Source organism: Onychostruthus taczanowskii, unplaced genomic scaffold (genome assembly GCF_017590055.1).
Source record: "Onychostruthus taczanowskii isolate IOZ18803 unplaced genomic scaffold, ASM1759005v1 scaffold25, whole genome shotgun sequence".
Classification (NCBI taxonomy): Eukaryota; Metazoa; Chordata; class Aves; order Passeriformes; family Passeridae; genus Onychostruthus; species Onychostruthus taczanowskii.
The window spans coordinates 10,372,469-10,385,442 of record NW_024499796.1 but is presented as its reverse complement, the minus strand read 5'-3'; the positions used below and the strand labels follow the sequence as shown (position 1 = coordinate 10,385,442).

At 56.3% G+C, this 12,974-nt stretch overlaps 1 protein-coding gene across 4 annotated transcripts in view; it reads left to right on the top strand.

Moving 5' to 3' along the window:
* Positions 1–2,510, top strand: part of MAPKAP1 (MAPK associated protein 1) — a 79,886-nt gene extending 77,376 nt beyond the window's left edge. For all 4 annotated transcript variants that reach the window (XM_041406793.1, XM_041406792.1, XM_041406790.1 and 1 more), the window contains 2 exons: positions 109–206; positions 1,929–2,510. In XM_041406793.1, the coding sequence (XP_041262727.1) occupies positions 109–206; positions 1,929–2,054 (224 nt within the window). In that variant the 3' untranslated portion in view covers positions 2,055–2,510. The remainder of the gene's footprint in view (positions 1–108; positions 207–1,928) is intronic.
* The last annotated feature ends 10,464 nt before the right edge of the window (positions 2,511–12,974 follow it).

Genomic DNA, 12,974 nt, shown 5'->3' with positions numbered 1-12,974 from the left:
TGCTGATGGTACGCTGAGATCACCATCTGTGGTTTTCTTCTGTCAGGCAACGAGCTCTGCTCAAACTTTACAGGAATATTCTAAGCAGTTTTTTTCTTATCTTTGCAGGTCATGCAATATTTAAACTTACATATCTAAGCAATCATGACTACAAACACCTTTACTTTGAATCAGATGCTGCTACTGTCAATGAAATTGTACTGAAGGTGAGTATTAAATTTTAACGTGACCCAAAATCCTGGTGTTTTACCACTTGTTAGACATGTGAGTATTCAGGAGGCTCTGGAAACACACGAGGGTGCGGTGCCTGAGGACCACTGGGCTGTGTTTGACCTGCCAGGATGGCTGCTCCATGCCTGTTGTTTTATTCATCCTTCCAGCAGCCACACAGCCACTGCCTGCCTGTGCGTAGCATTTCCTTTTGTGCTTTTTTCTAGTTAATAGAGACACCATTTTCCGTGGAATTTAATAGGAAACTGCCACATTTTATTGTGTCCAGGTGGTTTCCACGTGGTCAGCAGCCCTGTGCCATGCAGGGTTGGGTGCTCCTGCCCCACACTCAGGTGTCCCTGCACAGCACCAGGGGCTTCTTCCCTGCCCTGATCCTCTCTCAGGACTGTTTGCTTTCCTTGGGGCCCTCTGCAGACACAAACTCCCTTGCTTTGAGGAACAAATTTTTGTTACACTCTTGAAAAATTAAATGGAATTTTCCACGAGTTCATCTTTCGTAGCAAGTCAAAATTCAAAAGCAGTAATTTTGGCAAACCATCTGTTATGTTTGCTTTTATTGGCTGGGCGGAGTTTAGAGGATTGTTGAACAACTGACGTGCGATAAAATAACTTTTATTCATCACGCAGGAGGTCAGCGTGTTTGAGGGGGTTTCTGCTGTGAGCTCTTCGGCCAATTCTTCTGTTCCCACTTTATCTTAGATCAGCTATTGCAATCCCAAATGCTTGGAATCGTGGAATCTTGGAATCATTAAGGCTGGAAAAGACCTCCAAGGTCATCAAGTCCAACCTTTGCCCAAGTACCCCCATGCCACATCTCCTTGGGTTTTGAACACTTCCACCCATCCGAGCCTGGTCATAAACAAAGGCTAAAAAAAGGTTTACTGTCAATAACATGAATATTCAAGAGAGAAATAATACTGAGCAGTACTTTTTTCCCAAGTTGCAGTTTGTTTATGCAGAACGTTCTCTGGTTTCATGCACAAGTCACTGGTTTGTTTTCAATTCCATCAGCGTTAGGGAGCGCAGAAAAATCAGACTTTTCAAATTAGGCTTTTTAGATGATCAAGTGAGAAGGACTGAGACTTTATTGACCATGAAAATTCCCTATATTTTTATGCCTTAAGCTGTAATATGCAATGAAAGTGAAACACTCTACAGTGCATAAAATTGTGCAAGTTTTAAGCCACAGCATATTAACCAGCTAATGACAGACCAAAGGGCATTTTTATCTTTTTGATTCTTGCATTAACCTTCCATTAAAATTATCTCTGAGATTATCACAAAGCATTGGAGATAATAAATTTAGGGAGTAGCAGGCTTGTTAAATATCATTTTAAAATGCTTTCATCAAGCAAAATGTGCCAAAACACAGGGAAACTCTGAGATTAGCTGAGTATGCAAACATCATAATGGAAGAATTCTTTTTACTGGGGCTGATAAGGTCCTTTATTGATGCTCATTACTGGGCTGTCCCAGCCCTGGGGGGTCTGCACTGCTCACTGCCTTCCCCTGAGGTTTGGGTGACCCCAGTGGGACACAGGAGGGCAGCTCAGGCTCTCCTGGCACTCTGGGCTCTCTCTGCCATCATCCTGCCGTGGTTTCTGGGAGCAGCTGGAGCAGAGCCCTGCTCAGGGGCTGGGCTGGGGGGTCCGTGCCCACCCCGGGCTGTGACAGCGACCCCGCCTCGTCTCTTGCAGGTTAACTATATTCTAGAGTCGCGAGCCAGCACAGCCAGAGCAGATTATTTTGCTCAGAAACAAAGAAAGCTGAGCAGGAGAACAAGCTTCAGCTTCCAGAAGGAGAAGAAGTCGGGGCAGCAGTGAGGCTGGCACCTCGGGAGCCTGCGCGCCGCTCGGAGCCGCGCGCCCGCGCGGGGCCGGACGCTGCTCCTGCTGCGGGCAGGGCAGCCAGGAATCTGAACTATCCCGTCTCTCACGGCTGGAAGATTATCCCTCCTCGGCGATGGGAAGTCTCCCCTGTGACAGAAATAAAGAGCCATATCAGCCGGAAAGAAGACTGTTACGCTTCAGGTTCCTTTGATTAGAATTAAGAGAATGACGTAGACTGGCATCATTTAATTACTGTATTATGTACAATCACAAGAAGAGATGTGATTACATATTATTTCACAGCCTGGTTAAAATAAATTATATACATCTGTAATCCACCCACGTACACGCAGGTATTGCTTGTGACATGATCAAATTTCTAAAAACAAAATGTAGGACAAATGTATCCATTTTTACTATTAATAAACAGATGTAATCTTTTTCAAGGTCCATATGATGCACAGTTCTTTTGGGGGGAGGCTGCAGTCCCAGATGGTTTCACTTCTGTTGCTGAAGTGCAGGAGGCATCCGTGAGCCAGGAACAGCAGCCACGGCAGGGGAGCGAGGGAGCACTGAGACAGTCGAGTCTGTTGTGTTTGTTTTGTTCAAAAATATTTTTATTTAACTGTGCTTTTCAGCTTTGCAAATGCTTTATTGGGAGTTCCTTGCTGAAGGCAGCACAGTGGTTGGAAATCCACTTGGAGGTGGAGAGGAGAATCCTGAGCTGCTGCCACCCCGGGGCTGGCACATCCACTGGGGCACCTTGCCCTGGGCACTGAGAAATGCCTTCACCTTCTCTCGATATTATTCTTTAACAATAAAAATTAAGGCCTACTTTGTACTGGGGTTTGTAACCACCTTGGCCTTGTTCACCCTTCCTCCGTCAGGGAACACGGGAGCGCTGCCGGCGCCCATACCGCGGTTTGGCTGGATTCACCAGAGGTGTCTTTCCTCCTTCTCTCCAGGTCACACTGTCACAGAACTGCCCTGCTTCCCCACGGGGCTGGGGCACTGCCCACCCTCTGCCAGCCTCCCTCCTTGCTTTTGTACAGAGAAAACTTCCTGAGCCTTAGCGCGGCGTGGGGAGAGCCCTGGGCAGGGGAGGGCTGGCTCTCACCCCTTGTGCTTCTGTTCTGGGTTTCAGAAGCTTGGCCCTGCACCACCGAGGCCAGGCCTCCCTGTACAGTCTTCCACGATGTCTGCAAAACAAGAGAAACGCTATTTTGTAGTATTCTAGTAATTTTTAAAATATTTTCTATGTGCAAATGCAGCACAGATACAACGGGAAAAGCCCCTTCGATGTAAATGACTCTTTTAACCAACTCTGTGAAATATTTAACATTAAAGTTGCTCTGTGAATGTTCTTTGGCCACCCAGTTTCAATTCTTTTTAACTGAACTGAAAAATTGCCTCTTTGGTACAGAAACTGCAGCAATCTCCTGTTTCCATGGCCATAGTGCTGTTGCCACCCCCTCACATGTATTTATTATCAGCAGGGATTCAGCATGTGCAGGTTTGCTCTCAGGAGAGCATAAAAAACTCAGCCAGTCACATCTCTGCTGTCTGTGACACTGGTGGCACTGTCCCTTGGCCAGAGCAGCTGTGTTCACACCCTCCCATCAGTCACCTTCCTGCTGCTGGGGTGGGTGTCCTGGGACCCAGGCAGAGATGGACGCAGAGGCTGCTGCTGGAGGCTGCTCCAAGGGCTGCACGAGGACCCCAAAGTCAGTTTATTTGCCCCAAAAGAGTCACTGACAGTTAAAAAGCAAATTTGCTTCCAAAGATCAGATTCAGTTTGATACATGGCCCACGGGAAACCTTCCTTAAACCCTGCAAAGTGCATCATAATGTGTTTAATTAACATGCCACAATAAAATGCTTGTATCTCAGTCCTGGAAAGGTCCAGCATTCCAGGAGCTGAGCATCCCTGCCCCAGAAGAGGCATTTCTGCTGCCCAGCGTTCCTGAAGGAGTTAAATCAGCGCTCGTGGCTCAGAGTGAGCACAGCTGAGCACGGAGCCATCAGGGCTGGTCCTTCCCCGGTAGCTGTAGATGTAATTGAGTCAGATGGGCATTCAACTGGGTCAGCAAGGCAAGCTGTTCCCCATCCCTGCTACCGGGCAGAGCGGAGCAGAGCGTGGCTCCTGCTGCAGCAGGCGGCTGCTGGAGCAGCAGAGATTCCCTGAGTTCTCTCTGATCCCTGCTGCCAGAGGAGTCCTGTCCTCAGGGACAATTCCCCTCCACCTCCTTGGCTTCGTCGGAGCACAGGAGAGCAGCAGAGACCTCCGAGCAGGGGGCACCCAGGGCACCCTGGCACAGGCTGGCAGGCAAGGCCAGAGCACTGGGTGCTCTCCCTGGGCTCTGCAGGGTTTGCCACGGGCTCCCAGAGCACCAATTCCAGCCACAGGCACCTTTGGCTTTGGGGTGGCAGGAGCCTGGTGCCTCCCAGGGGTTTTGCAGCTGCCCCTCAGGGGGAGCTGAGCCCTGGCACCAGGACAAGCAAGCAAAACCCACTGCACAGCCGTGGGTGCAGCCCTGAGATGAATGGGGGCAGTTATTTATGGAGACATGTTTGTAATGGGCCCATGAATTCATGGAAATGCGCTGCTGTGGCGGCGGCTGGGGCTGGGTGCTGCTGCTGCTGCAGCTGAAATTAATGCCCCTTAAATCACATCCCAGCACAGCCACCCAGCTGGGACAAGGACAGCAGCGAGGGCAGGGACGTGTGGGCACAGTGGGCACACGGCCAGCAGGGCCAGCAGGAGCGTGCCCTGGCCAGGTGCTGCTCCCTGGCATCGCTGCCCTGACCATGGGAGAGCTCAGGGTCACCAAGGGCTGGGCTGGCCCTGGGCACAGCTCCATGCTGCTGCTCCACTGCATGAAGGGTTAAGCACTGTCATGTTTTATTCTCCCCACACACACCTCTGCTTAAATGCAAAAAGGGGAAAAAAAATCTCAACAGGGTGTTGTTCACTCTAAAAACCCTAAGCATGATTTGTGAACTCTCACAGCCTGGGTAATCTCATCAGAGTAATGGGATTATATTTCAAATCACCATGGCCTGTTCATTACACATTTAAACTCCTTTGACAGAGGAAAAGTTAAATAAAATGTGTGCGTCAGCCCTGGTTGACTTTCCCAGTTCTCTTTCTTGATTAGACAAACAGATGCTGAGCTCCAAAATGAAAAAATAATGTGCTCATTTATTCATTTTTCTGACAAGTCACAATAGATTTTTAACTACAAATGAGCCCCCTCCCCAGGTGGGAGTGCGGGCCTGCGTGTGCCATAATGGGCTGGGAGCTGGTGGCAGGGGCACAAGTGGTCATTTCCAGGCTGTGAGCGTGGGGACACGGCCACCGTTCCCCTGCCACTGCCACTGCCAGCAGATTTCTGGGAGGAGCTGGAATTCCACTCCTCAGCCACTGCCACCGCCCGCAGCCCCAGGAGCCACCGAGGCTTCTGCAGCCTCCTCCTGCTCTGCCACCCGGGCTGGAGCGCAGCCAAGGGGCATTGCCAGGCCTGGGGCTGCCATGGCCACGGGGTGGAGGTGGTGTGGCCACGGGGACAGCCGTGGTGTGGCCATGGGGATGGCCATGGTGTGGCCATGGGGACAGCTGTGGTGTGGCCATGGGGACAGTGGTGGTGTGGCCATGGGGATGGCCATGGTGTGGCCAAGGGGACAGCCATGGTGTGGCCAAGGGGACAGCCATGGTGTGGCCAAGGGGACAGCCATGGTGTGGCCAAGGGGACAGCCATGGTGTGGCCAAGGGGATGGCAATGGTGTGGCCAAGGGGACAGCCATGGTGTGGTCACGCTGAGCCCTGCCAGCCACAGGCACATACCTGCTCAGTGCCCTGGGGCTCCCAACTCCTCTGGCCGTGTCCCTGCCCCCAAACCGACCTCAGCACGAGCCCAGGCTCAGCCTGTTCCCAGGAGCTGCAGGTGAAGGAGCAGCCGGGCTCAGCTCGGGTAAAGGAAGGAGCAGCCGGGCTCTGCTCGGGCGAAGGAAGGAGCAGCCGGGCTCAGCTCGGGTAAAGGAAGGAGCAGCCGGGCTCTGCTCGGGAAGGAGCAGCCGGGCTCTGCTCGGGTGAAGGAAGGAGCAGCCGGGCTCTGCTCGGGTGTCGGGGCTGGGCTGCGCTCCTGCTGGAGAGCCGGGTCTCGTCAGGGAGCACCGGGACTCTATTAGGGAGCTGAAATGCCAGATAATTAGAAATACACCAGCAAACCCCATTATTGTCAGGAGGCTGCAACTGCGTACAGTAATGAAGCAATTATTAATGAGCAACTGCAAGGCTGTCATTAATTTCAGCTTTTCAGGATCACAGACTACGGCAAGTTAAATGTTACAGCAGAGCCGGGCTGGGCTGAGCGGGGCTGGTGCCCACCCCAGCTGGGCACTGCAGGGCGCTTTGGCACCCCCCAGCCTGGGTGGGACCCTCCGTGTGCCCACGGTGCCAATCCCAGCCCCGTTCTCTCGTCTTTCCCTTCGCCCCTTTGGGCAGCAGTGGCACTGACAGGGATGGGGACAAGAACGGGGACAGGGGCAGGGAGGGGACAGGCTGCGGGGCCGGTGGCTCCGGGTGCGCTCGGGGCCGGGGCAGCCGGGATCTGCTCCCGCACCAGCGCAGCCCCGCGCCGCAATCTGTCACGGCGGCTGGGGCTCGCCGGCTCTGCAATATGTACCTCATGTCTGGGCTGTCATCGGACATAATTCCTCCCTGCTGGCATATTGCTGATTTGTGCATAAGTGATGCGTGCAATCCACCTGAGCCGGGAGTCAGGGGTGCCTCGATCCGGGGCTGTCAGGGCAGAGTGTTTTAGTGCCTCCTGCGATTAGCTGGAATTGACAGGCCCTGAGAGCCGGGAATTGCACAACAGGGGAATTAACAGCCAGGGCTGGAGTGGAGTGTGGCACTCGTTTAATCTGCAATTTATCAGTTTGCGTGGCTCCTTGTCGCAGGCAGGAGATTACACTCCAAAAAAGACGACTCTGTTTTTCTGTAGTGCCAGCAGACAGAGAGGGCAGAGCAGCACTCGGGGTCAGCAGCGCCATGGGAAGGGCACCCTGCAGTGGGGTGTGGTGGGCACTGTGCCCTGGGCTGGGCTCCTCCACAGACCTTACAGGGTGCCACCCCTGCCCAAAGTGCCAATCCCAGCCCAGGGTGCCATCCCAGCCCAAGGTGCCATCCCAGCTCAAGATGCCATCCCAGCCCAGGGTGCCAATCCCAGCTCAAGGTGCCAACCCCAGCCCAAGGTGTCATCCCAGCCCAAGGTGCCATCCCAGCCCAGGGTGCCAATCCCAGCTCAAGGTGCCAACCCCAGCCCAGGGTGCCAATCCCAGCCCAGGGTGCCAATCCCAGCCCAAGGTGCCATCCCAGCCCAAGGTGCCAATCTGAGCCCAGGGTGCCATCCCAGCTCAAGGTGCCAACCCCAGCCCAAGGTGCCACCCCAGCCCAAGGTGACATCCCAGCCCAAGGTGCCAATCCCAGCCCAGGGTGCCACCCCAGCCCTCACAGCAGCTCCCTGGGCCACGCAGGGTCCCCACGGCTCTGCACCCCTCGGCACATCACCCACGGGACTTGTGCTCCAGAGGAGGATCCACGGAGCCGCAGCCCTGTCCTGCTGCCCTCACAGACAGTGTTGGCAGCGGGGATGAACCCTCGCCCCGCCATGGCACGAGTGCTCCAATTTTGATAATATCATTAGAGGCTGATAATGGTTTCCAGGAACTCCCTGCGAGGTGACAGCCCGTAAAGGCAGCTCGCAGATAATGTATTCTGCAAGGCTACAAAAATGTGACTCTGAGCACATTAAACTCCTTTAATGCGGGTGCCACACACCTTCCTGCTCGCACACATTACCCCCGGGGCTTACCCCGCTCCCGCTGCCCCCGGAGGCTCCTGCTCCCCTTCCCTGCCTGGAGCTCGTCAAGCCGCGGGATGCAGCCGCTCCCGCTGTGTGCAGATGATCTCCTTGGCCTTCCTTGGTGTCCTGCTCTGATACCGAAACCTTTATGCAACCTCACGGTATCAAAGATTATTTATAATGAATTAAATACGTTTTCAGCAGCTTCTTTCCACACTTACTGCCACACTTCTACTGCCACTTCAACTTAATTAGGGAGAGTTCGCTAAAGAGATGGGAATAAATGCATCTATGGAAATATATCTATGTATAAATGAAGAAAGCCGCCACCACAGGTCAGACCAGTCCTTTCAATTTATTGCCCTGGTACATTCATTTGTAAATAGCTTTGCCTTGCTGGTTTCTAAGTGCAAGGCTAATGTTGGAGTGCTTAAATTAATAGTGACGCACACCTTTCATTATTGCTATTAAATTAGGTGCTGGGCTTTGATGGATTCACTTGTTGCCGAACTAAAAGCCTCGTGGGTGTGGGTGTGTGCATCCATTTGGTTTCACAGCAAGTTTAGGTCTCGGTGTCAAGGCAGGCAGAGCCGCCGGGTTCCTCCTCAGCGAGCTCCGGTTAGAGCAGGTCCCGCAGCCAGGGGGGCTCCCGGCCGGGGAGCCGGGCAGGAGGACACCCCACACCCTCCAGGGGCTCGGGTGGCGTTCCAGGATCAGCATCCCTGTCCCTGCACAAGGGAGAGGGAGCTGGGAGTGCCAGCATCACACCTGGCACCCTGGCCCGGGTGGATCCGCGCCATCGTCTCCAGTGGGCACCAGCCCCGCACCACCGGCGGCATCCGCCTTCCCGTGCCTGGAGAAACACACAGAGCGTGACAATCCCCCCAAAACCCATGGAGACGGGGGGTGTTCCACCCCTGCCGTCAGCCCGGTGCCCTGCGAGCCGTGCCTGGCACTGCCCTGGGACATGCGAGCCGTGCCTGGCACTGCCCCGGGACATGCGAGCCGTGCCTGGCACGGCCCCGGGACATGCGAGCCCCTCGCTGCCGCTCCTGAGGGTCGGGCTGGGCCGGGCTGCCGGGGCTGGGGCTGCCCCAAGGGCCCCGCTCCTGCCCCCGCCGCCACCCCACCTTCCTCCCCAGGGCTGCCATTCCTGCCGGTGGCACCGGGACCCGCCTGCTCTGTCCGGGGGCTGGGGGCTCTGGGCTGAGCTCTGAGCTGGTCTGGGGGTTCTGTGCTGGTCTGGGGGCTCTGGGCTGGGCTCTGGGGTAGGCTGGGGCCTCTGGTGTCTGGGCTCTGAGCTGGTCTGGGGGCTCTGTGCTGCTCTGGGGGCTGTGCCGGGGGCTCTGTGCTTGCTGCTCTGGGGGCTGCTCTGGGGGCTCTGTGCTGGTCTGGGGGCTGGTCTGGGGGCTGTGTTCCGGGGGCTCTGTGCCGGGGGCTCTGTGCTGTGCCTTTGTTCTGCCGCGCCGTTCCCACTCTTACGGTGCCACCTTGAGGCCGCCGATCGCAGCTCGGGAGCGGCACCGGCTGCGCGACCTGTCCCTGCCCGCTCCCCGTCCCTTTCTCTGCCCTTCTTCCTGTCCCTTTCCCTGTCCCTGCTGCTGTCTGGAGGGCCAGAGACCCCCTCAGCCCTCCCTTGCACTTCACGGCTCCAGGACACGAGGCTGTCTGACCCTGGGGACCTGGTCGGGTTATGGGGTTTTGTCCCAGAGAAACAGCTCAGGACATTCCTTTGGGGTGAAAACTCTTATTCCTGGAGCAAGTGCAGAATTGCCTGTGCTGGCCCAGCAGTGACTGTGGGATGCTGTGGTGGCATTTTCTGCCCCGTGCCACGGCTGGCAAGGAGCAGCCACAGCAGCCAGACAGGAGGCACAGCACATCCAGCCACGGGCTGGCCAAGCAGCTGGCATTGCCAACCAGGTCACCGTGTAGCCTGAGGGACAGCATCCCTGTGTCCAGAGCTGGGGCACAGACATCTGTTCACAGCAGCCTCCCCACGGACACAGGGAAGGGCTGGGATGGAGCTGACCCCCTGGGCTGACCTGCCAGCAGCTCTGGGGACACACGTGTGGAGCTGGTGACCGTGACAGGTCACACTGGTCACTCCCTGTCCCTCTGGCATGTGCTGGATGCACAAACTGCCTTTCTCTTGCTCTTTGGCATGATAATAAAATCCTAACCGCCCCAAATTCCTCCTTGGTGCCCTCTGCAGCAATGCTCCAATATTAGGAATAAACCCAGTGCTCCAGTATTAATTATAAACTACAAATACTGACCAGTTTCCGTGTCCCCCGCCAGCGCTGACAATCATTAACTGGAATATCAAATTTATAATGCTGGGATGCGGAACCTGGTGAGATGAACTGCTCTGCTTTTTAATCAGCTTTATGGGATGATAGAAGGCATTGATCGACAAAGACAAGACACAGCCCGTGTTCCTGTGTCTGTGCAACCTTATTAATTTAGATTCACAAAGGGTTGCTTGAGCTGGAGGGGACAGAGCTGGGCGGGTCGCCTTGTGCTGGATGGACCAGGGCAGGAGCTGTGGTTCTCCAGGCAGGGGCTTGCCAGCAGGCTCACCTGGCTGTGGGCAGGGGTCCCCACAGCTCAGCCTCGGTGGCACAGGCACCCAAACTGCACCCAAACTGCACCCAAACTGCACCCAAGCACCATCCAGGGCTGATCCATCAGGGCTGATGAGCGCCGGTGCCATCCCAGCGCCCTGGCACGGGCAGCGTGTTCCTGCCCGCACGTACCTGCCCCAGCCCGGCCCTGCCCGCCCTCCTCCCCAAAACGTGTCTGTGTAGGGGCAGCAGGGCCGGGCTGGCTGGACAGCTGGTGACCATATTGGAGAGCCCTGCGCTGTCATTTCGCATTTGCACGCCTGCCCCGCCAGGCTGGGCCCGCCTTTTCAGGTCAGAGGCTGCATCCAGCGCAGGAGCAAGATTCCCATTTCCCCACCAAGACTTTAACGGTGAAGTTAGCCAGCACCCAGCCCACCCTGGCACACCCAGCCCCGTGCCCGACCTCGCAGGGCACACTCACCCCTCCGGTCGTGTCCATCCCGAGGAGCTGCAGGTGGCAGCAAGGGGGGCTGTAACCCAAGGCTGGATGGGAAACCAGGCTTGTCAAAAAATTTGGTTTCATTCCTTGAATTTAAAAGTTTACCTAACAAAAGTAACGGAGGAGCAGTAGTGTGCTTTGGCTTCTGTTCGGCATTTGATTTAATAGCACATGATGTTTTGATTAAAAAATTAGCTGTATATAATATCAATAGAGCTCACATTAGGAGGATTAAGAATTGGCTGACTGACAGGTCTCAAAAAGTGGTTGTCAATGGGGAATCATCATCGGATGATGATGTTCAACATGTTCATCCACGATTTGGAGGTAAATATCAAATCAGTGCTGATAGGATTTGGGATGACAAGGATTAGTGGGAAGGTGGGAAGCTGACAAGGGGGAGCTGTGGGGAGCTGACGATGCCCTGCACAAGCAGCATCCCCACGCTGCTGCCAAGGGGAGCTGAGCCCTGCGACCACCAGTGCCACTGCAGAGGGTCCTGAGTGAGCCCTGAGCCCTCATGGGACACAGCACATGGCAGCCAACACCCCCCGGTACCCGGAGCCCCCAGCAGCCCCCTCAGCCGGGCTGGGTACCGCATTCCTCAGGGCAGTGCAGGTGATGAGGGTCTGGCCCATGCCGTGCCCCTGGCTGCTCCCAGGGCACTGCAGCTGCTCCTCCTCTGCTGCCCTCGGTAGCCACGGATTTTTGAAAGTCAGATCCCTGTTAGTGCAGGTGCTGTGCCTAACCCACAAGAATTCCCAGTGGTGAGCGCTTCCAGTCAGCGGCCGCAGGCTCTCAGCCGCTGGCTGCGTTCATCAGTGTCACAGCCCCGCCGTGGTGACAAGTGACAAACCTGCCTGAGCTTTGGCGTGGCACAGCTCCTGAGCGAGCCCTGGCACAGGGAGGGGCAGCACTCCCGGGCGCCTGCAGAGGAGCAGGGATGGGGCAGGGGACCCCACGGGAGCGGGGGCACGGGGGGCACGGAGAGCCCCTGACCCCCTTCCAGCCCGGGCCTGCCACACTGCCTGGCACGGTGCCCGCTGGTGAAGGAGCCTCCCCTGCCCCAGCTCAGCACATCCAGCAGCAGGAGAGGCTCCACGAGGGCTGGGTCCTGTAAATCCCACTGAGCAGATGTCCCTGGGCCGCCTCCAGGCACACCGGGCTGTAGAAGGACACCTCCTGTCCTCCACCACAGGCAGGGTGAGCACAGCCACGGGCACTTCAGTGCTTCTGCAGGGCATCTGCTCAGGGCACCGGCCTGGGGACAGGTCCCAGCAGAGCCACAGCACTGCCCGAGCTGGGCCCTGGCAGGATGGGCATCGCTGCCCCCACGGTGCCCGGGGCCATGAGCCCCAGCAGCCAGCAAAGGCATCCACTGCTACAGGGCTTGACTGGCCCAGTGAAAGAGCATCAGCTAAATAAAACAGGAAGTGAGTGATGCCACGGTGCCCTGTTGGATTGGAATTGTGTGAGCAAAGTGGTTTTCTCAGGGAGATTTATTTCCTCTGCTGGCCGCAGGCAGCCAGCCCAGAGAAGGGAACAAGCCTCTGGTGACAAGGCCACTGCTCCCTCCTGGTCCCAGCACAGCTTCTATCCCATGGCTGAGGGAATCAGAATAAAGGAGAGGCAAACAGGTATTCACCCACTGCAAAGCACAGGCTCCTGCCCTGCTCCCCAGGGCCCTGCTCTCCTCCCAGCCACACCTCGGCCCCAGAACCCCATGTGTGACCCTCAGCCACAGCCAGAAAGGACATCCCATGCCAGGGGGGACAGCTCCTGCCTGGGCCTGGACACGGCAGCAGCTGTGACAGTGCCCCACGCTCTGGGCCGCCCACAGCTCTGCCATGGATGATGGCAGCAGAGGCAGGGCTCCTGCAGGGAGCTGCCCTGTCACCAGCGCCCGAGGTGACAAAAGCTCCGCAGCCAGCGCGGCAGAGACAGAGCCTGGCCCCGCTCACCTTCCCCTCTCCTGCCGCCACTC